Source organism: Centropristis striata, chromosome 2 (genome assembly GCF_030273125.1).
Source record: "Centropristis striata isolate RG_2023a ecotype Rhode Island chromosome 2, C.striata_1.0, whole genome shotgun sequence".
NCBI classification, from domain to species: domain Eukaryota; kingdom Metazoa; phylum Chordata; class Actinopteri; order Perciformes; family Serranidae; genus Centropristis; species Centropristis striata.
Window position 1 is genome coordinate 7,322,042 of NC_081518.1, and position 24,757 is coordinate 7,346,798.

Below are 24,757 nucleotides of genomic sequence, written 5' to 3' on the forward strand. Positions count from 1 at the left end.
CTGTTCACCACCTTCAGGAGTTCCCCTCCTCGCTTTTCACAGCTGCTCCTGGCTTGGGACCAGGTTTCATTACCCCCAACAAACTCAAAACAGAAACTTCTGAAAACAAATTCACACCGCGGAGGGAGGTCATCGCTTTCACCAGCCTCAGACTTTCCCAGAAAAGATAAAAATCCAACTGAAATCCACAAAAAGACAGAGGTTCGGAGCAACTTTCCCATTTTAGTCATTATAACGTACGGAGCTAAAGCCACATAGTGGTGCAGGGACTGTGGCTGGAGGATGAGCAAGGTCTCTTCTGTCTTTCACATGGAAATCACAGAGCTTTCTTCCTGAAAAACTCTGCATATGTTCTCAATAGATTAGGAAAATCACTTCGGACACTCAAACAAGATGCAAAGTGAAGTTGGCATCCCCAAATGTCACACAAGCTGAACCAAGGACACATTTAATGATACTGTATTTTGATACTGTATTATTAAACTTATATTGTACTATTATCAAACTTATGATAATTATATGATATGATAATTATTTTACTTATACTTATCATCATACTAAATAGCACACTTTATACTTTTTTTTAAAAATATATATTTGCTGTACAGGATACCTTATATATAAATATATTCTGCTTATTTTTCTATATTATATATCTGTTTTAAACCTTAACGATACTGTGTACATATCCTCCACACCAACACAAACACACACACACACACACACACACACACAATAATAATGTAAATAATTAATATATTTTTTAATTCATTGTTCATACTACCACATACAACAACCTATTTAACTGCAGGATAAAGTTCTAATGTGCAATATCTGAAATACAAAATACTCCTAGAGGGAAAAAACAACCCCCAAAAAACATCTTAACATGGAAAATGAACTGAATATTATTATCATATATACATTAAAATAATACTTTCTTAAAAAACTAAAAATCTTATCCTCAAAGTAAAGCTTGATACTCTCCGCTGTCACACAGTGGTAGGAAAAGTATTCAGATCCCTTATTTAGGTAAAAGTAGTAATACCACACTGTGAAATTACTCCACTAAAAGTCCTGCATTCAAAACTTATTGAAGTAAAAGTACAAAAGCACCAGCATCAAAATGTACTTAAAGTATAACAAGTAAAAGTACTCATTATGCAGAATGGATCCACTCACTTTGTTTTATATATTCCAAATATATTATTACATTATTTGTATTGATGCAATTATGTAAGCAGCATTTTAATTTTGTAGAGGCAGGGCTTATTTTAACTACCTAATATTCCGTTATGAGGTATCATTTAAAAACAAATCTCTAATCACTTTAAATGTATTATGTTTTTATGTTAAATCTTGACCCAAAAAGTAACTAGTGACTAAAGCTGTCAGCTAAATGTAGTGGAGTAAAAAGTACAATATTTGCCTCAAAATGCTGTGAAGTAGAAGTATAAAGTAAGTACCTGAAAATTGTACTTAAGTGCAGTACTTGAGTAAATGTACTTAGTTATTATCCACCACTGCCGTCATATAACCTCTAATGAAGCACCTCATTTGAACTTCATCCACTTTTCAAGCACTGCTCGGTCCAGGATGGAAATATCGCGAGAGTATGTGGAGGAAGCTGCTCCCGCGTGTGTTTGTGTAACATGTTAGGAAATGCATTGAGTGCCCTTTAATGCAATGACAGAGTCGGGTCCATGGCGGGACATCTGAAGGTAAATTCACAGAGAACTTCTTTAACAGCCTATTTTTGTATTTGTAAGAGAAACGGATAGTTTGAAACGTCGCAACGGAACTTGATGTGACAGCTGCTGTTTGCTAGCTGCGGCTAAAAGTAACGTTAGAGCAGAAACACTGCAGCTTAGCTTTGCATACAGAAACACATGCAGTGGAGATGTCTGCCTCAGTTATTGTAATAAAACTGCACAAAGACACATGTTTAGGGGCATGCATGTAAGAATGTTTTTACTGTAACTGAAAGAAACACAGCTAAAGTCACGAGAAACTTTCCTGTAATCACAGTGGTGTGGTTGACATTTATGAGGTGGATCTGCTAAATTAACATTATTGTAAATTACTTTGAGGTACTTGAGTTTCCATTTTATGTTAACTTACTTAATATTTATACTTGGATGGTATCCAGTAGCTACTATACAGAACATACTATACTATCAAACACTACAGCAAAGCACACAAGAATATAACTATAGTTATATATATATCAGCCCAGAATGCAGATGCATGAATGTGTAAGCATTAATAATGTTGCAACTGGAAATATAGAGTTGATATCAACTAGTCTATGTCATGAAGTGTGGGGTACATATCAATAACTACATCATAATAGTAGCTGATTATACATTTCTTTACAGTTGCTATATCTTAATGTATTATTATTATTATTATTATTGCACCTTCAAAAATAAAATTCAGGTAAAAAAATACAAGTAAAAATGAAAAATGTAGAAAAGTTTCCAGTGACAGAATAATATAAAGTCTGAATTGGTGGTTAAAAATAATCACTGAAATAACTATATATATATTATGAGATGGTGAATAATTGTTATCTATAATAATAAGTACTATAGAGGCAGTGCTCAAACTGAAAAGGAAAGAAGTGTTTTCAGAATAGGTGCATCAGCTACAGTTATGATGTAGTAATTGGTATTTACCCCACATTTTATGAAGTAGACTAGTTGATATCAACTATATATTTCTAGCTGCAACATTAGTAATGTTTACACATCTATGCATCTGCTTTCTGCTATTTAGGTTATTTTTAGTCAGTTTGTGCCAAGAAAACATGATTTAAATATAAAATAACTGAAGGACTGTTTGTCCAAGTTGGATCGCAGGTAACCAACACAACATTTAGTCAGCACAAAAGTGTAAAAAAAAAAAAAGAAATGTGATTTTATGCAACTTTTACTCCACTACATCTAAGAGGAAAATATAGTAATTTTTACTGCTCTACATTGTAATTTGACTGCTTCAATTTCTCGCCTTCCTCCCCAGTGAAAAAACAGATATCTCCAGTTGTGTTGTTTTTGAATGTTTGTGACAAACTGATGGATGAATTGGTGAGTAATTTGTTTTATGTATTCACTTCTCTCGTCAACAGAAGCAGTTAAAAGACGCAGTGAAGATCCTGAGCTCAGGTGGCCTCCTGTTTGCCTCCTACCTCACTGCGGTTGGAGATGAGCGCTTCTACGCCAATCAGCTGATGCCCCTGCTGCAAAGGATTGTGGGGGCAGAGACGGCGCATGTGTTGGCCGTGAAGGCGATCGGTCTGGGTCTGGTTCCTCTGAACCGCTACCAGGACCCTGCATCACTGGTAAGAATGTAACCTCACTTTCTGCTTGCATTATTTTCCTCTTAACACTCTGAAGACTTGTTTATTTTCATGCATCTACAGGAAGTGAACGCTCTGGGGTTAAAGTTCAAAAACCCCATCGGGATCGCAGCGGGCTTCGACAAGCACGGAGAGGCCGTAGACGGGTTGTACAAAGTGGGTTTTGGCTTCGTTGAAGTTGGAACAATCACTCCCAAACCTCAGGAGGGGAACCCTAAACCACGAGTGTTTCGACTCACTGCAGATAACGCAGTTATTAACAGGTGAGTCCAAAAAAAAAAAAAAAAAAAATCATAAAGAAATAGACGATGTTTGTGATTCTACATTATAACATGTAGAGCTGTACACAGTGGTGGGTTAGAGCACCGGAAATCAATCACTTCTATGAAAAATGCTAAAAAAGAAAAAGTAGGGGCGTCCCGGTGGCTCACACCGGTAGAGCGCTAACCATGTATGCCGTGTGCTGCGGCGGAGCCGGGTTCGAATCCGGCCTGAGCTCCCTTTGCCGCATGCCTTCCCCTCTATCACCCCCTTTCTATCTCTCACTATCAATAAAGCAACAAAATGCCAAAAAAATAATAAAAAAAAAAAAAAAGTAAAAAGTTAAAATGTAAAAGTAAAAATGATCATTTGACAAACCTGCTCAAGTAGAAGTATAAAAGTATTTGGTCAATAAACTGCTGAAGCTTCAAGTTAAGATAAGACAAGACTTTATTTACCCTGCAGTGGGGAAATTTAGTTTTCACAACAGCTAAAAATACAGACACATAGATATAAGAACAGAATAAGAATATAAAAAAATAAGACATATATGTTAGAAATATACATTTCTGTTATTTTGCATTTATTATTAATATATATTTTTTGTGTTTGTTTCCTTAAAGTGCTTTGCATTTTACAGACATTGCACATTAGAGAAAATATATTTTAGCATGTTAAATAGGTTAAATACGTTGTTGCATGTAGTAGTAGTAGTAGTAGTATGGACATCGGTGAATAAATATATTTAAATATATGCAGGGATATACACAGTATATAGTAAGTGGTATACGACATACGACCGCGCTCAGAGAGGTTTCTGTCTTTATACTGACTTAATATTTATACAATGTTTAGCCTACATTTGTTCTGCGTTGACAATTTTTACTTTTAATGTGCCGTTAGTGGAAAAGCATTTCTGCCTGCTTGTGAAAATGGGTGATGCAGCCTTCTTTCCACCAGTGGCACAGTGTGTTTCTTTAAATATATTTCAATGCTTTAATGCTAATGGAAATAATTTCCAATATAAATAATATATAAACATAATCTTACTCATATCCCCATGGTCATATTAAAGATTAAAAAACTGCTAGGGTGGCAAAATTCCGTGAATTTTCAAAGTTGGAAACTTTCCATGGGAATAAACAGTAATTTATTGGAATAAACAGGGAATTATGGGAATAAACAGGAAATAAACTGAGAATTTACAAAATTTAAACTTAAATATAGCTGGAGAAAATATATTTTAGCATAATATTGACTAATGAGTAATATTTAACAAAAAAAACTAAAGTTCTACTTACAACTAAATCTGTTGAAATGTCATGTTTTTAAAATTGTATTATTTAGCACGGATGTCGTCTTATGACGTATTTATTTATGTTTGGATATGATACAGTTTTTTTAAATTGCCCCCAATTTCCAGTTAATTCCCACAAATTCCCATTAATTCCCATAAATTTCCCAAAAATTCCCCTGCTTAATTTCCCATGGAAAGGAAATTTACCAGTATTGATAAATTTATCATAAATGCTGTCATAGCCTTAAACTGTTGCTTGGTGGGTCATTTAGTGCTGAATTTGAGTTGCTTACTTTATAGAACCAATATTTTATTTATTTTTCTGTTGTTCTGTAGATTAACAGCCCAGTTTTATGTAATGTCACAATGACTTAATTGAATTTATATAACAGTCAGCCTCAGTTTATGATAAAATCCTTAAGAAAGGAGATGGAAATGTCACCGTATAATTTATATTTTTCCACATCACTCAGTGTTCAGAGAGATTATGCTGCCTACATGTTTGCTACCAAAGGCTTCACATTTACAAAGCCGTGAATAGGAGTTCATGGTTTTTACCTTTTTTGCTTTGCAGATTTAATTTGCAACACAGACTTGAATGAGCTAAATGAAAGAAATCTTTAATTCCCAGCTCTTTTTATTTCTCTCTGTCATTATACACAGTGGAATTGGTAATTTACATTTATGAGTTCTGAGCAGCATGCAATTCACCTGTGATTTAAAAAGCTTTCTAAGAACAATCTGATTTGAATCATTACATATTCTGTATATGTCTTTATATGAGGGCTGTAGTATTGAGTGCATTTGATTGGGTTCATTCACAGGATGACCTAGTATATATAATTTATTTAGCAGAACAGTATTTCCACAATAAACTCCAGAGACAGTGCGTTGTCTTTTTAATAGTACATATGTAGCAATAAAGCAAATATATACAATCTGCATGCAAATATACCAACAAATTAGAGTAAACATGCCTGGAAGTTTCATTTTATAACTACGTGTGCTTGTGTTTTATAACAAGAAATGTCTCATTATAATGACATGCATTTATCATGAGACTTCATCCATGTTTGTGAGGAAGCTGGTGTCTCAGAAAGTGCAGTGAAGGCAGAAGATCAGGCAGGCAAAGAAAAATATGATGCCCCATGAGGAATAATCCAGCATCTTGGATTTGCAAGTTGTGGATTCGCTCTGCATGACGTCCCCATATAGACACAATTATACAGTTACCACTTATATAACTACATTCCTTAACAAACTAGGTATTTTTTTTAGCCCTAAAGGGATGATTTAATCAGTTAATCTGCATGTTCACATCATTATTTATGCAGTACAGTTCAAGCTGCAGCTTTAGTAGCTTGCAGTGTTATCGATATTTGTAAGTAGATTTTTTAAATATGTTTAAGACTTTGCATGCATGCTTCTCACCAGGTATGGATTCAACAGCTGTGGTTTGGCAGAAGCACAACAGAGGCTGAAAGCCAGAGAAGAGACACAGCAACAGCAAAGTAAAGGTTGGCACACAGCAAAATCTGTTCTTTCTTGATTGTTTTTCTTTTTTTTTAAATGTACTTTATTCATAACACCAAGGACAGGAGTTACTCAAGATATGAGCGTGACTCCAAACAAGTTGACACGTTTATCTAAAATGTACAGTGCTTAACAAATTTATGAGACCACCTGTCATGAAAAAAGAAAATATTTTAGAAAACTTTCAAAAAAAGATTAAAATTAAAAAGATAAGTCTTAAGTTTGCTCTTAAAAATATGAACAGTCTCTGATGCCCTCAGGTCTTCAGGGAGGCTGTTCCACAAACGTGGACCACAGTGGGAAAATGACGCCTCACCGTGGGTTTTTCTTCTAACTTTTTGTTTTATTAAAAGGCCAGAAGACCTGAGGGTCCTCCAGGGTTCATAGGATAAAAGTAAATCAGATTAATAGGCTGGACTAAGACCATTAAGAGATTTATAAACCAGTAAAAGAATCTTAAAATGAGAAAGCAACAAAACGATAATGAGAACAGAGAAGATGGAGAAGCTGATGTGTGGTGGATTATTGTTGTAGAAAAGCAGCAGTGTGGAATCAGTTTGGGCAAAAAAAAAGTTTGAGTCATTAATAATATCTGTAGCAGCAGTAGAGAAAAAAATGAATACTTGTTTCAAGGTTGCTTACAGCTTGATTACTATAATAAGTCTGATATAAATTCGTCCTTTTCTTTTTTCTGGGGCGCATTTAATATTTAATTTGTCTCTTAGTTTGTTATAATGAGGCCAAAAAAAAAAAAAATTAGGTTCACAGTTGTGTTTTAATGATCTTGGCCTGTCCTTGTCCCACGTTTTATTGTGTCTGATCCATATCTGCTTGCAGGTCATTTAACACATCAGCAGCCTCTGTCCCAGTTGAGTCATGTGTCTGATGATGCAGCCTGTGTTTGTGCTCGTCTGAACCTTCCTCTGTGTGTGTGTGTGTGTGTGTGTGTCTGTGTTTATAGCTGGCCTTCCCCTGGGCATCAACCTGGGGAAGAACAAGTTGTCCCAGGACGCAGGGGCAGATTACTTGGAGGGGGTGAGAGTGCTGGGCCCGCTGGCTGACTACCTGGTGGTGAACGTCAGCAGTCCCAACACACCAGGTCTCCGGGATCTACAGGGCAAGGCTGAGCTCCACCAGCTCCTGCAGACGGTACGGCCGCCTGAATATTCACCTAATTACAGGGTTGTTGGGACCTAGCAGGGATAAAAATGTAAACACAAAATAACATGGCCTTATTTCTCAGTCTTTCCCCCTAAATTGAAATTGCATTTAAATTGCAAGTGAAATGATGTCATCTTCCCATACAGTACAGTCATGGAAAAAATTATTAGACCACCCTTGTTTTCTCTGACTTCTTGTTCATTTTAATGCCTGGTAAGACTAACAACAAAAATAGCTGATAAGAGTTTAATTTAAGAGCTGATATATAGACATTTTCCATGGTTTTCTTGATAATTATGTTGGTTATTATCAAAAAAACATGGAAAATGGCTAGGTATCAGCTCTGAAATTAAACTCTTGTCAGCTATTTTTGTTGTTATCATTATATTTTACCAAACAAACGTACCTTTAGTTGTACGAGAGATTAAAATGAACAAATAATGGGAGGAAACAATGGTCTAATACTTTTTTCAATGACTGTAGATGTTATTCTAAAAAATCAGTCGCACTATATACAATAAGATTTACAAATCAAATCAAATAGCCTTTATTGTTATTATATAGTCAACTATACAATGACATTAAGAGTGTTGCTGCTTAAGGTGTATAGTTACAGCAATCATAACACAAAACAAACATGAGTAAAACATTTTAAAAAAAAAGTTAGAACACTGAGCTAAACAAGGACAAAAACAAGGACATGATGTAATATATATAAAAATAAATAAATGATCACTGAAAATGCTCCAAAAGTCATAGACGAGGTAGATAGTATGTCTTGCACATATTAATTGTATTGCACATGTCAGTTTTATTGCACATGTTAACTAATTTATCCTGTGTGCGTGTTGAGAGTTCTGACAGCCCATGAGAAAAAAAATATCATCTTAAAGGAACATAACAAGCTTGGATAAAAAAAATATTGAGCCAAATTTGCACAACTTCTGATCCTGAACAAGAAAGTGACTAAGAATCACTAAAACAAGGGATAATATCAGATTAATAACGGTATAAATCTAGTGTTTGCTCAGCTGGGTGGCAAACTGGATCAGCTTTGAATCGACAGTGCAAATATCATCTGTTTTCTTTTTTTGTTAGAGTCTTCCTCCACTCAAAGAAGTGTTTTTGGTCCTTAAAATGTTTGACCTTGGCTATATTGACTTGTATTTGTGCAAAGTTTTTCATTAGAGAAGTATTTTTTAACGTTCCTCTACCAAAGTGAGAGATGTCTGTGCAGTTCAGTGCCACCTGAGATTCAAACGTACGTCAGACGAGCAACATTAAGTACGTCAATCCTTTGAAAGACAAATTTAAAGCAATAAAAGAAATCCAACACCTCCAGCGCATCATAGCAGATCTAATGGGATGTTTCACAACCATGAACGCTGCGTCAGCTGATACCATTTACAAGCTAAAAGATGCTGACTAATTCTCTTACGTCTGTCAGTTGCAGATTTTGTGTACAGCAAACTCTTGAGTCTAAAGGCTCAAACTCGTATGGCTGAACCACTCTGATGTTTCCTGATGCAGAGAAAATAGACCTTGCCACAGTCAGGAGAGTGAGTCAGTGACACAGAGCAGTGATGAAACCTTTCCAGAAAAGTAGAAACTCTGGTTTAGAAAACGGGACATATTTTATTTTTAAGAGATTTCTTAATTTTCCACCAAACTAACTAACGAAAAAGATACTTGTGAACTCATCGGTGCATGCCAACAAGATTCAAGATTTCCTTTATTGTCATTCTATTAAAAAGTATACAACAAACTGTGCGTGTGCTTCTCATAGTCATGGAAATTTTTTTAGACCACCCTTGTTTTTTTTTCACTTTCTTGTTCATTTTAATGCCTGGTACAACCAAAGGTACATTTGTTTGGACAAATATAATGATAAGAACAAAAAATATCTCATAAGAGTTTAATTTAAGAGCTGATATCTTGACATTTTCCATGGTTTTCTTGATAAGGATTTTTATTATTATCAAGTAAACCATGGAAAATGTCAAGATATCAGCTCTTAAATTAAACTCTTATGACCTATTTATGACCTACAAAATTACTTTAAAAAGACCCAAAATGACCAAAAAAAGACACAGAATTACCAAAAAAGACAAAATTATTAAAAAGCGATACACAATTATTAAAAAAAGAATTAATTAAAGGGACCTTCCACACACAACACGGTAAAGTGCCATTCATATAAAACTCACATTAAACTTTCATATCAAGGTGGGGGCCACAAAATATCGTCACGAGGGCCGCAATTGGCCCACGGGCCGCGAGTTTGAAACCTATGGTTTAAAGGTAAAAGATAAATTGGCAATAGATGCAAATTATGTGTTATTGTCCATTTAGGGTACATATTGCTCTGAAAAAGAAACTGTTCTTTAGTCTGTTTGTCTATGATTTTTGTGACTTGTAGCGTTTTCCTGAAGGCAGGGGGCAAAGTGTCCGTGTTTAACAGCATTTATTTATTTGAAAAAAGGATGCGTTTAAGATGGGTTGAGTTTAAGATGATGAGTTAAATTACTCTTCCAAGAAGTAATTATTCTGTGGTTTTTTTTGAGCCCATTGTCCATCCTTTCTGAACTCTTAAACCTTCTCCTTCTTGAGGTTTTCAGCTCAATAATTTGTGTTTCTGTTTAAGCCGTAGCTCTCTGTGCCCTCTCACCTCATGTTCTCACCTTCTCATACAATCTGCTCAGGTGCTGAAGGAACGTGATGCCCTGCAGGGAGAACGCAAACCGCCGGTCCTGGTGAAGATCGCTCCTGACCTCACCGAGCAGGACAAACAAGACATCGCTGACGTCGTCACGGAGGTTGGAAGTTATTTGTTGCAGTCATTTCATTGTGGTTTAGATTCTCTAGCTTGTTCTCTTCTCATTTCAAATATCTCCACTTTTCTTTTCTGCTGTGTTTTATATTTATAGCCATGCGCAGCTTTAATTCAGGCAGGATTGTGTCTCTTGTGTTCGTGAGGTCTAGTTTTTCCTCAGATGGAGGAAGATATCATTTGAAATTGTTTTTTCCAAAAAAATAAATCTGAAATCTTAACAAGAAAAATGCAAGAAAAAATAATTTTCAAGTTTACACATATTGCTTTCATATATAAAATTATATATATAAATCCTTGATCTGTAGTGTTTATAAATGGTTTTATTGTTTGCTTTTCTATCCTCAGGGATGTAAGAAAAACATATTCAAATTTTTCAAAGGAAAAAGTTCACGTCTTTCTCTGAAGTGACAATACTAATAACTTGAGTCACTCATGTCACTTGATCTTATGCAAAACACACACACACACCCTATTCAAGGGTGCAGCCAGCTTCTTTTTTGAATGACTGAATCAACTTTAACATCAATAAAATCTCCCTGTTAGTAATAAGAATAAAAGATCTCTCAGAGCTTCAAAATGCTTTACAATGCAAAAAGAAGATTTAAACTTTTCAGCAGAATCAGTTAATAAAATCAGGCAATGAATAAACTACACAGAAAAAAAAAATACAAATTGGTTTTTACTAGCATTAGATCCTCTTTGAAGACTTTGAGAAATTTAAATCATAACTGATATAAGTTTAGTTACATGTTTAGGTTCCTTCTGGCTTCAGGAGATTTCCAAGCCAATATTTTATTATTGCACAAAAATCTCAATATGATAAATGAAATAAACATGCACTTGCTATTGGTACTGCAGCTGTTAATTGATCAAGTGTACATTTAAATGCTTTATTTTCTTGATTCATCACTGTTGTGGTTTAAAAACATATCACATATAGATTTAATATAGATACTGTGTAAGGAAAGCTATATCATGATATTCCATATTAGTCAGGGGCTTTAAAAATATAGGCATAGAAAGTTCTCAGCTTGACCTTTTGTTACACACACACGAAGAAAAACACCAGACCAAAATCACCTGGCAATGCAATCTTGTTGTTGCAATCTCTTTTCATTAGGTGACGTAAAGGGAAGAAAAAAACAGTTAGAGAATACAGTGGAGAATAAGGAGAGAGAGGAGATTGACTCTTCACTGCACAAAAATAGCTCATAAGAGTTTAATTTAAGAGCTGATGTCTAGCCATGTTCCATGGTTTTCTTGATAGTGATTTTGGTTATTATTATAGAGATAATGAAAACCCAAAACTCAGTGTCTTAAAATTATAATATTGATCAGAAGTGTAATGTGCTGGTCCTGGGTCAGTGGTGGTTTGGGTCCATGTCCTCTGCTGCTGTTGGTCCACTGTGTTTTCTGAAGTCCACAGTCAACATAGCAGCCATCTAGCAGGACATTTTAGAGTCTTCATGCTTCCACAAGCTCTTTGGAGATGCTGCTTTCATTTCCCAGCAGGACTTGGCACCTGCCCACACTGGCAAAGGTACCAAAAGCTGCTTCAGTGACCATGGTGTTACTGGGCTGGACTGGCCAGCAAACTGGGCTGACCTCAACCCCATAGGAGTCTATGGGCTGTTGTCAAGAGGAAGGTGAGAGACACCAGATGAGCTGAAGGCTGCTATAAAAGCAACATGGTGCTGTAGGCTGATCTCCTCCATGCCACCAAGTATTAATGCAGAAATTCATGCAAAAGGAGCCCAACCAAGTATTGATGTATAGAAATGAACAGACTTTTCAGAAGCCTGACATTTATGTTTAAAATATCCTTTTTTATAATTGATCTTATGTAATATTCTAATTTTCTGAGACACTGAGTTTTGTGTTTTCATTATCTCCAGAAGCCAGAATCATCAAAATAACAAGAAATACAGGCTTGAAATAGTTCACTCTGTGTAATGAATCTATATAATATACGAGTTTCACTTTCTGAAATAATTGACAAAAAATATTGAACTTTTTCACCATATTCTAATTTTTTGAGATGTACCTGTAGCTTGCTGTATTAAATATCATGTTTCTTCAACGTGGATTTGACTTATTGACTCTCATGTCAATTTTAAATAGGCAGTGATTGTGTAAATCAGTGTTGTTTAGCAGTTAAAAGTAACAAGTGACAAACAGGCCTCCACATCACCATGAGCCCCTGTTGTCTTCAGTTTAAGGCTACTGTGGAGCTTTTTTACACAGATGTGTCTGCCAGAAGTGTTAAGTAATGCTCCACATCTCTCTGGCTGATTGTTTTCACTCTAACTGGTTAATTTTCAGCCTCAGCAGAACAATGTGAAGTTTACATTTGAAAACATTTGGCTCCTCTCTGCTCTGGTAACCTCATCACTACTTGAGTATTTTTTTTTTTTTTTTCAAATACAGAGTGGTGTTTTTGTGCTCATTGGAGTGAGGAGGAGACAAACCGTAATGGAAGAGACATTAAGAAGGCAAAAGCAAAATTTAAACAGCACTCTGCCTCTCTCTTGTTGTCACAGTGCATTTTACATTAGAGGTCTTTACTCTTACTCGCCTACATGCATCAGTTCTGCTCCTGTTGCTGCAGGCACACATGCCACTAATTTCCTCTCCTCTCTTTTGTGTTTGCTCTCCTTTGTGTTTGCAGCTGGGGGTGGATGGTTTAATGGTGTCCAACACCACCGTGTCCAGACCAGAGAGTCTTCAGGACTCAAACAAGTCTGAGGTTGGAGGTCTGAGCGGCGAGCCTCTCAAAGACCTCTCCACCCGCACCGTCAGAGAGATGTACAACCTCACCAAAGGTACCTTATAATCTTTATTTGGTTTTTTCCACTTTCCTTTGTATTGATTTTTTTGCATATAGAAATGAGACACAATAACACAACTAATTACAACTCCGAGGTATTTACAGTTTACATCCAGTAATATATTTCATTGCACTCTTTACTTAACACAAATTCTTACTCTCACATATAGAGCATTACATGGTCAGGCTCCCCTGTATATTGTTAAACTACTTCACCCATATCTGTCAGCTCGGTCTCTTAGGTTAAACACACGACATCTTCTGTCTGTTCCACGTCTGAAAACACGTGGTGATCGTCATTTGAATATGTGGCACCCAAACTTTGAAGCTCTCTGCCTCTAGCCCTTCGGTCTGCTATTTCTGTGGACCAGATATCTTTTTAGACAGACATTTGGATGAGCACCATGCATTGCGCATATCATTTTATAATTTTTATGTTTCATTGTGTTTGAATTGTGTTTTAACTGTGTAATTACCTTATGTTCCCCTATCTTATTTCTTTATTTTTATCTTCTGAAAAGCACTTTGTGATTTTATCTGTGAAAAGTGCTATATAAATAAACTTTACTTACTTACTTACTTACTAACTTACTTATCGTACTTACTTACTTTAATTCATCAGTTTACATCATCATCAATTTAATTATACATCACTGATGTCTTCATGTTGGAACCTAATCCATTTTTCCCATTTTCTGTTCAACTAATCTTCCAACAATCTTAGACAATAGGTCATTTTCCCCATTATAAATAATTCCTGTATTATATCTAACCACTGACTTGTGATAGCTTTTCTGCTAGGTGTGAGCAACACTTTGGCTCAGTAATTATCTTCCTTTAACACCACTTTTATATATATATAATTTTATATTTATTAAGAAAAGCCATACAAAGTCCAGGAGTTGAAAAGACAATTTGGTATAGAATTTTCATCAGGCAATATACAGTAAATACATTTTGATACAAGCACCAATCCAACAGATGCACTAAGCCATTGCTCAATAAAGCTTTTCTTTCATCTGTTGCTTTCCCTTTAAAAAAATTAAAAATACTTTAATGTTAATCAAACTATGAACATCTGAACAAAAGATGTCTCACTGACTCTGTGATATGAGTAGATCTTTAAAAAAACAACAAAAAACAGACTTATTTCGCAAGGTACCTTTTTTTTTACACACTTATTCCGTATTTCCCATGTCTAACCACCTGAGAACAAACAGTACATATTAAATAGGTGTATTTCTTGTAGGTAAAGTACTGATCGTTGGAATCGGAGGTGTGGCCTGTGGGCAGGATGCTCTGGATAAGATCCGTGCCGGTGCGTCGCTGGTTCAGCTTTACACAGCTCTGACCTACCAGGGTCCGCCCATCGTCATCAAGATAAAGCGGGAATTGGAACAACTTCTTAAGTGAGTATCACTGTGAATGGGAATTAAAGTAAAAGAAACATTTTTTTAAAATATTTAAATAAAAGGTCTTTGTTTCATTAAGCCAATGTAGGTTAAAGGGTGTTTGTACAGGTTTCCTTTTTCATAATTAAATGATAGTTGTGGTTTATTACAACATTGGTCTTATTTTTGGAGGTAAAATTTCACTCACCAAGTAAGCTGCTAAAATCTTTGAATGCAGCGCTTCAAAGTCAATAGTGGAAGAAACACAAGCAGTCAGACAATCTGAAACCTCCAAAAAGTAACCAAAAAGTTAATTTCTTATTTTAAGTGTTCAACATGCTTATTTCTAGATTTAACAACCTTAATTCAAGAAATCTCAAATTATCTGTCGATGCAGCAAGATCATTTCCCTCAGATTTAGTGTTTTTATTTTGTTTTTAGACACACTTTTTGTGCTGTTTAGGACAGTTATTGAAGAGGGGATGAATGATTTCTTGTAACTGTTTTTCCGGGCCTGATGGCTGCAGCCACTGTTGAAAAACATCCTTTATTTCTCCAGACAAATCTATCCACATTTTTTTTCCAGGGAACAAGGTTTCAGAAGCGTATCGGAGGCGGTGGGAGCAGACCACAGGGCAGCGGACGGACCGACTCCTAAGCAGAGCTGACAGAGATGGTAAATGTTAACACAGAGACTCCAATCAGGCACCACGATCCTCAACTCTTTCTGAACTCTGATGAACGCTGAGTATTTGCGATTATCCATCCGTCCGTCTGGATTCCCAGGATGAGATATCGTCCAAACCGGTTGCTGTTGAAACCATATTTTCAGTATTTTGCGGTGAGCAAATGCTGAAGGCATCAAATCTCGGTTTCTTACTTTTACTTGAACATTGTGGCGAACTCGGTGAAGCCGAGTTTTTATTTCATCTTTTGTTACAGTGTAACAGCGGTAAATGTTTCTCAAGTGCACAGTGACACCAAAGTGCTTGAACTCTTCAAACAAACTAACCTCTCAAACCTTTTTACAAACATCAACTATTGTTTTGTGTGTAAGGAAAATCATTTCACATGATGCTAAATGGATAAAATAGTAAAACTTGTTGGTTATCGTCATTCTTAGGAATTTTTAAATTCAGAAACATACATTCGAATGTTGACATTGTGTTATTTACTGTCGCCTGAGTGCAAAAACTTAATGTATTTATGATTATACTGAACAAAATGGCAATGCCATGCCTGGCAACTGAGATACACAAGTCCGTATGAAATTGTATATAATGGGTATTTGTTCCAGTGTGGGAGTTTCACAAGTGGAATCACGATGCTGTAATGGTATGACTGGTAACAGGAAAAATAAATAATAAATAAGAATTCTGGTAAATCTGTGTTCTAATGTGACAAAATGGCAACACCTTAAACTGGAACCCTGTTTTTTTTTTTGTTTTTTAAGATCATTTTTGGGTCATTTTCAGTGCTTTATTAGGCCGTAATGGAGAGAATGAAAACTTGGTCTGCTGTGACAAGGACTCAGCCTTAGTGGTATGTGCTCTACCCATAAACTGTATATAAATAATGTACGTAGTGACCATATTTGGACTGTGGAGCGAGAGGGATCTGATCACATTTTTACTGAACAAAACATTCAAATAAACTTAAGTGAAAATACAGTGAAAGGGTCAAAGTTATGAGACCAAACCGGTAAACCTCCTTTTTAATATCCATTTAAATGTTTTATATAACTTTTTTGGCACGTTGCAGTGGATACGCATTGTTCTCCTTCTCTCCTGATGACGGCTCGCCTTGTTAGTGACCTGTCAATCAAAGGTAGTCACGCCCCAAATCATTAGATTCTTTATCTTCTGTTTTCCTCGAAATGGGGCCATTATTTGAACTATTAACATCAAATTGTCTTGAAGAAGATTTTTAACTAGCGATTGAGACCATAGTGTTGTCCTAAAAAAATGTCTGAGGTAAAATCGAGTGAGAAGTTTTCTCATTTTGCATTGAAATCATTGGACAGAATTCTTTCTGCAGCCAAACTTAGCGCCCCCTGCTGGAATTTTCGGTAGAATGCAACTTAAAGCACTTCCTGGTTTGCCTCCCTGCTCAGACCCGGAGGTTGCCGCCTGGCTCTAGCAGGGTGTCCGCAGGGTTTTAAAAGGTAATAAATTAAATTAGCCAAAAATAAGGCCATTAAAAGTAGCCAGCAGCTGAGGTTGTTGATGAAAGGAAAGGAATTAACAACAAGGAATGACAAACATGTACATGCACAGATGGACTCAGATTGTATCCCACAGACAGAATGGTTTATCGAGATTCTTAATGTTTGAACTCGACACCCAAACAATTACACAGTGCTCCTGTTTTACCGCCGCCTTTCTATTTCTACGTCTGTAGCCTTTTCTCTGTCCTGTACACAAACACAGCTGCTGTTGTTTGGTTGGAATAATGTCGTATGTCTCAGTCGGAGCCGCTATGTTTCACTTTCAGAACCAGGGTTGTGTATAAACAGCACACACATAATAATCACATATTGGATTAGAATCACTCACTGAACCTTTCATGGAATATTGATTGATCTCTCTACTGTCGACCAAAAGAAAACAACATTAACAAATACTACATTAATCATTTTGCCCAGTGAAGTGAGGCTGTTGAATGAAACCGTCCTGTTTTTCCTGCACTTCAACATCTTGAAGCTGATGAAAGAAATCTTTTTCGGGAGATTTTAAAGGCTCTGCTGTTTTATTCCCCATCATATGACATTAAGTAAAACTCTCAGGCTGTGGGATGCAATTTGTTCTATTAGAGCAGGGCTAGAATAATGTGCTTTTTAAAAATATATCTGAATTTACTTGTACAGTGTACCGTCCAAACTCTGCTGTGTGTACGTGGCACGTGTTGCGAATGAATCATACAGCATATGCAAAATATGCTTTAAGCTACAACCATGTTACAAACAAAACAAAAACAAGGTTAGTCTGTGGGAAGAGCTGCAGTGGCTTTTATTTTAACATCTTCTGCCTGAGCAGAGTGTAGTTGACTGATCCTTTCTAATCATCTGCAGCCAACACAGTGGAGCGCTGATGATTCTCCGCCTTGAAAGAACTAAGATGACTTTGATATGTTTCCCGGCAGCAGCAGAGAAAGCCCTTCAAGTCCTCTTCCTCTCAGCTGAATTCTCACTCCCCTCTGTTGTTATCAGCTGTGGGTATTGTGGTGTCATGACCTCCCAAAGCTGCCTTTGTTGTTATTTTTGGGGTTTTTCCTCACTCATTGACACATCGCGCTGCCTTCGTGGCTTATCACAACACCGCCTTCGAATCCCAGAATAAACAGCGGACATTAGACGGAGCCAGTGAAGTCTGCAGCTCTGTGAGGATCAGCTGTGAGCTGCCAGGCACCTCCAGTCTCCTTCTCCTCCCTCCCCGAGGTCAAGTCCAGAGTGGCTTGTATCCTGTATGTAGTGTCACAAGTGGGAGGCGAGGCGAGGCGAGGCCTGGCTTCCAGACAAGCACAACTTTATAACTGATGGCCACTTAGATGAAGTTTCCTCATATGACATCGATTATAGCCAGGAGGCAGCGCTTATCTGTCTCAGAGATGCTATTTGTGCCATGCTTTGATACAATCTGAAAGCTAACAGGAAAAGGAAGGTCAATGCAGGCCATGTATCATCTTGAAGGATTATTAACAAAATGTGTATCGACGTTATCTAGCATTTTGCATGTATTCAAAAGGTTAGGCAAGGCAAATTTATTTGTAAGGCACCATTCAAACACAAGGTCATTCAAAGCAATCGAAGCCGCATTAAAAGCAGAATTAAAATATCTGTGTGTGTGTGTGTGTGTGTGTGTTAGTCAAACTGACCTAAGATTTTGTATGTGGATTACGCATGGCACGAAGGTGTGCATCCTCGATTTTGAAGATTTTTGAATTCATTTTTCAAAATATCATTATTTACGTAGGACCTGTTGCGGCATTGCACTGTTTTTCCGATCGGACACCTTTTAGGGAATTCGTTCTGGATTTCCACGCCTGACTCATCTCATCTGTAAGTCTATTAGCCTACTTATTTTTCGGAGTTTTAAAGTGCGCTCCAAGGTTCGATTTTCCAATAATATTCAAATAGTTTCCAGCGAATATCAATGTTCAATGTGTATGTGCTGGATGGTGTGCATACCTTATGAAAAGTAAGTGTTTTATGGAGTTGCAGACGTCTGAATGCAATGTGCAAATTTTGTTATTCGCGATTTGCATGCTAAGCGGAGATTAGGCTTTATTCACTTCTTATGTTGCATTACTATATAATGCAGGGATGACATTCATGTTGCTTAGCGTAATGCCCATAATCATTTGATATGAGATACTTACATGCAATATAGTTTATCAGCTAATTGGGTTCTTGTTGATGTACTTTTAGTGCAGCATACTGCGTAATGTGCTATTTTACGATTAGCATGCTAAGCAGAGATTTAAGCCCTTTCTTCTGCATCAGTTTGATCCACTGAAAATGGTGGAAACAAAACTTTATTAACTGACAGCTAAGCATAATACGGACAGAAAGATAGTGTTTATTTAATGTTACACTAGCAAGAGTATTACACCTCATTGTACATCCCACTTTCACACACAACCTCATTTGGCCATAATTGAAAAATCTACTTATTCTCCCACTATATGAATACATCCTTCCTATGGGCACTGCACTAGAAATATTAAAGCAGTTAAAGTGTATTTAGAAGACGATGAAAACACTTTAAAAAAGAAATTAAAAGGATTGCAAAAAATATCCTTTGTATTTATGAGAAAGCAGAAGTTAACAGTAATGTTTTCAGCCCTGCTTTAAATGAGCGGACAGTTTTCAGCAGACTTCAGGTATTCAGGGAGCTTGTTCCACAGGTGAGGAGCAGAGAAATTAAATGCAGCTTCACCTTGCTTGGTTTTGATCCTGGGAACACTGAAATTACCTGTCCCAGCCAAGCCACAATCATTATAATTAGAAGAAATTAAATAAATGAAGACATGGAATGTTTAATTCTGTGTGTAATGGATCTATATAATGTGTTATTTCCACTTTTTGAATTGAATTACTGACATAAATCAACTTTTCTATGATATTCTAATTTATTGAGATGCACCTGTATTCTTTGGCCCACAGGAAGCCAGTGCATTGATTTGAGGACTCGTGTAAGTGAGACTCTGGCAGCTGCATCTTGGATGAGCTGCAGCTGCCTGGTTGATTTTTTTTGCTCAGATCTGTGAAAATAGAATAATCTGACCTACTAAAAATGTCTTTCTGCAATTTGTTTGGACAGAAATCTCTTGACTCTTGCCATGTTTCTGAGGTGGTAATTGGCTGATTCAGTAATAGTCTTTGTGTGGGTGTTGAAGTTGAGGTCTGGGTCCATAACTACACCTAGATACCTGCCTTTATTTGTATTTTTGAGTCTTGTGGAGCAGAGGTTAGCATTTATCTTCAATCTTTCATCTTTGGGACAAAAACCAATTACTGCTGTTAGAGAGTTCAAGCATTGTTTGTCTGTCACATACGGCCGATGAAGAAGAGGGAATTAGTTGGAAGCCTGCAAAGGAAACAAACAAACAATAAAACAGCAGTGGGTGTCTTTGTAGGATCTGTATGCAAAACGTATGTAACCAAAACAATGCTAATGCAAAAAATTAGCTGAGAAAAAGGCCTGAGGTTAGATAGTTTCTTCTCACTGAATAATAAAAGCTGTGCTGCATTTTTTTTATTATTATTGATTAAAATCTAATTTGTGTTTCTGAATAATTTTAGAGTTTATGGAATTCCATAAAGTTCCCAGAAACCAAAGTGATCTCTTCGAATTGCTTGCTTTTTCTGCCCAAACGTTGCCAATATGTTTACACCCATCTGTGCACCCATGGGTGTGTTAGTCTTGCTACCTTGAGGCAGCAGAAGGTGTTTACACCACTCACCAACACAAACCTGGTCTGAAGTCAATGTCGCAGTATTTTCCAGCCAATTAGAGGATGCATTATTCAGAAGCACCTACACAGGTGGATAGAAAAACACTCACTACTCCAATCTGCCCAGTCCACCATTTAAATAGCAGTGCACCTGACTGTTAAAGGGAATATCAGCTCACACTTTAGATGCTTTAATTCCTGTTGTACCCAAATCTCACCTATAATTAGTTAAGCGACTAAATACAACCCCTTTGTGCCCACATTATGCGCCATTTAATTAGCAATAGCGAGTTGGACTTGCACTAAATGCACTTTAGACTGTGCATTATCAATCAACCAAACATACAGTACATAAAACAAACATACAGTGTAAAAGGTGTTATATCACCTAATATTAAAAAAAGTACTACAAATTCAATAAAAAAAAGCATCTAATAAATAATAGCAGTAAAAAGTGGCATATAAAAAAAAAACAGTGCTTATACACTTCCTATAAAAGACACAAATACCAGTGTTTGCACATATAGGACTGGTATCTCCCAGAACTACACCTTGGATAGGTCAACTGTATAATAAGATTATTCTGGGAGCCCTGCAGTCGACATATAAACTTATACATCAGTCTTCTCGGGGTGGCCTGGAAGTTGTTTATCCCTAAATCACAAAAAAGCTTGCTGGCACTACTATCCCTGGGCTTCTTGAGCAGGATTCTGAGACAGTCATTATATGCAACCTGGAGTTTGCGCAAGCTCTCTTTCTTATACCTCACTCGGAGAGGGGCTGTGTACATAGGGGTGCAGTAAGCTCTGAACAAGTTCACCTTCATTTCATCAGAGCAGTAGTGAAATTTTCTCACTAACATATTGGCTTGGACATATATCCTATCCTTATATCCTATTGCATGATTAATAATAATAATAATAATAATAATAATTAAACAAGTGTCGATTATTCATTTATTTGTTTTAGAATGTGCACAAAGGTTCCCAGGTGGGTCGATTTTGCTGTTATCGAATATAAGTCTTAACCTTACAGCGTTGGGTTACCCCCCTTTTCTGAATCTATTGTTCTGGTTTAATGAACCCGACTGTTTGTGTTGACATTTAGACTCGGATGCAGTTTCTTTTAACTCTATACTGTATAGCGGAAATTTGACATTTACAGACGTGGTGTGATGTATGTGGGGGGTATTCTGGAACATGACAAGGAAAAGTTAATGAAGCATTGTTTAAATCAAAGAGTCTGTATTGGAGATTTTATAGGCTGCAGGAGGAAAAAGAGGCACCAGGACTAAAAGATCTAAAGTCTTCTGGGTCATTGGTCACAAACTCATCAAACCTGAATCTTACAAGGTGAAACAAATATGGTTTCTGGGTCATTTGACAACTTCAAGAACACGCTTAAGTACTTAATTTCAAAGAAAAAAATATATAATCCACAGTATCTCTATTTTTTTTTTTTTAAAGTGTTGAATGATTTAAGTGCCCTTAATGCATTTGATCTTAATATGTTTAAATATTTCAAATTGATCAATATTTTTGTCACATTTATATTTAAATTAAAACATTTCATGGCTGCAAAAAACCCCAAAATGCCTGACAGATTACATAAACAGCAGGAAAAAAATGATAACAAAATCAATAATTGCAAACAATACAATTTAAGAAATGGACCCCACTCTGCAAAAAAAGGTGTGTCTAAAAACAAGAAAAAAACACTAAATCTGAGGGAAATGATTGCTGCATGGACAGATCATTTCACTTGACAAGATTTCCTAAATTAAGATTGTTAAATCTAGAAGTAAGCATGTTGAACGCTTAAAATAAGAAATTGACTCTTAAAACGAGATAAATTAAAGCTGCAGGCAGTGATGAACTGGCTCGAGCAGAGTGCACTGCAAATTATGTTTCTTACCAAGATAAAAAAAACTTTAGATTTAGAAGTGTTAGATAATTTATCTTGTTTTAAGAGTTAATTTCTTATTTTAATCGTACAACATGCTTATTTCTAGATTTAACAATCTTCATTTAAGAAATCTTGTCAAGTTAAATTATCTGTCCATGCAGCAAGATCATTTCCCTCAGATTTAGTGTTTTTATCTTGTTTTTAGACACACTTTTTTGCAGTGCAGTGCAACGAGATAAATGATTTATGTCTGCAGTAGATTTTCCTCTTTTTCTTGTTTTGTTATGGGCTTGAAAAGTTATTAATTTAACCTTTTGTCAAAACTATTTATTTATTTATTTTGACAGTTAAAAACCTTTACACTTTTTTTTACACATGTATTTAAATTGATATCTAACAGCCTCAGTTAAGTTACTTAAATTCTTACGAACATGATTTGTTAACTGTTTGGACATCAGTTAGCCTAATGATAAATCTGAATTTTATATGTAAATAAAACCCAAAGTAAACGCTGAAAAAAAGTGGCATGTAACAGCCTGGGATATATTTAAAGACATCTCGTAGAACAATAGATTATCAGTGACTCATCTCACCCAGACCACACCTTTTTTGAACTTTTACCCTCATGCAGGCGGTACAGGACAATGAAAACACATACAAACTAAAAAAACAGCTTTTATGCAAAGGCAATTACAGCATTATATGATCACATGAAGTAATTCATGAAATGGTGTATGTGGACGTGGATGTATGCGCTATTGTTTGTTTTTGTTTTTATCCCTTTTATCGGTTTAATTTATGTTTTATATAATGTGTTTTTACATAGTGCATCTTTGTATACTCCTGCACTGAGTATTGCACTTAATTTTGTTATGCATTGGATAATGACAAATAAAGATATTCTATTCTAGATTAAATGAAAGGAAAAAGAAAAGCCGAGCACAGATTCTCACCCATCTAAAACCATTTTCACTGTGAATCGTGGCGTTGGCAGCATCATTCACGGGGGAGGCTCGAGAGAATCCACAAATAAAGGAAACCTGAGAGGAAACCTGCGTTAGACTGCCAAAGACTTTAGATCGATACACCATTCAAACAGGACCGTGACCACAAACACAGAGGAGACATCAACACTGGAATAACTTCAGAGAAAGAGCATGAAAGCCCTGCAGAGACCTGTGCCAAAGCTCTGACTTAAAACCAGTGAAATGGTGTGAAAGTGGCCATTCACAGACGATGCACAGTTTGACTGAGCCAAACCAAATCTGTGAGGAAGGCACAGAAAACTGCCAGATCTGTAAGTGCTCGAAGGATACAGATGTATCCGCTTTGACTCGAAATAAGATTTGCTGCCAAAGGCACTTCTTGTGTGCAAAGTGTTGGGCTTGAATATATTGTTGAAGCCGATCTGTCGGTTTTCCTGCACTGTATAGCAGGGGTCTCAAACTCAAATTACCTGGGGGCCGCTGGAGGCAGTATCAAAATGACCAAAAAAAGACACAAAATAAATAAATAAAAAGACACAAAATCGCAAAAACACACACAAAATTACCAAAAAATACACAGAATTACCCAAAAAGACACATTATTAAAAAAAGACACAAAACGACAGAAAAAAAACTAAATTACTTAAAAAAGAAACAAAATTACCAAAAAAAGACACAAAAATATTTTTTTTAAAAGACACAAAATTATACAAAATTACACAAAATTATACAAAAAAAGACACAAAATTACCCCCAAAAAACTGGAGAAAAACGACAAGATCCTGAAGATCGTAAACCACAGCAGCTTGCACTGCTGAACTTCTCGATGAGGGAGAGTGTAAAAAAGTTAAAGTCAAAGTGAACTTTATTGTCAACCAAACAATGCAACAAGTAGTTACACTGAGGATTAAAGTTGCGTTTTCCAAATGTGCAAGTAAAATATAACACACAACATATAATATACAACAAATAGTGCAAACAGACAACAACAATGGACAAAATGTATAAAGACAAACAATGGATCTGTGAGTTCTATAAAGAAAACTCAGTGTACCATGGAGGGCAGTCAAATTTTGAGTTATGTTATTGACGTGCTATAATGAAGATGCAATGTTAGAAGAATGTGCAGAGTGCAAATTATATGCAAAATGTGCAGAAAAGAAAGAAAGAAAACTCCCAACACGTTCCGGTTGTGCTGGTGTTGTACAGTCTTATGGCAGCTGGAATGAATGACCTGCGGAAGCGTTCCT

At 36.2% G+C, this 24,757-nt stretch overlaps 1 protein-coding gene across 2 annotated transcripts; it reads left to right on the forward strand.

Moving 5' to 3' along the window:
• The first annotated feature begins 1,666 nt into the window (after nucleotides 1–1,666).
• On the forward strand, nucleotides 1,667–16,080 carry dhodh (dihydroorotate dehydrogenase). Of its 2 annotated transcripts, none has more exons than XM_059345686.1 (9): nucleotides 1,667–1,721; nucleotides 3,128–3,340; nucleotides 3,422–3,621; nucleotides 6,351–6,433; nucleotides 7,411–7,598; nucleotides 10,313–10,426; nucleotides 13,112–13,265; nucleotides 14,520–14,679; nucleotides 15,248–16,080. In XM_059345686.1, exons 1-9 carry the CDS (start codon nucleotides 1,704–1,706, stop codon nucleotides 15,327–15,329), a joined length of 1,212 nt encoding a protein of 403 aa, XP_059201669.1. In that variant the 5' UTR covers nucleotides 1,667–1,703; the 3' UTR covers nucleotides 15,330–16,080. The 2 variants fall into 2 exon arrangements, with proteins under 2 accessions (XP_059201669.1, XP_059201676.1); XM_059345693.1 differs by having other exon boundaries at nucleotides 6,351–6,427.
• The last annotated feature ends 8,677 nt before the right edge of the window (nucleotides 16,081–24,757 follow it).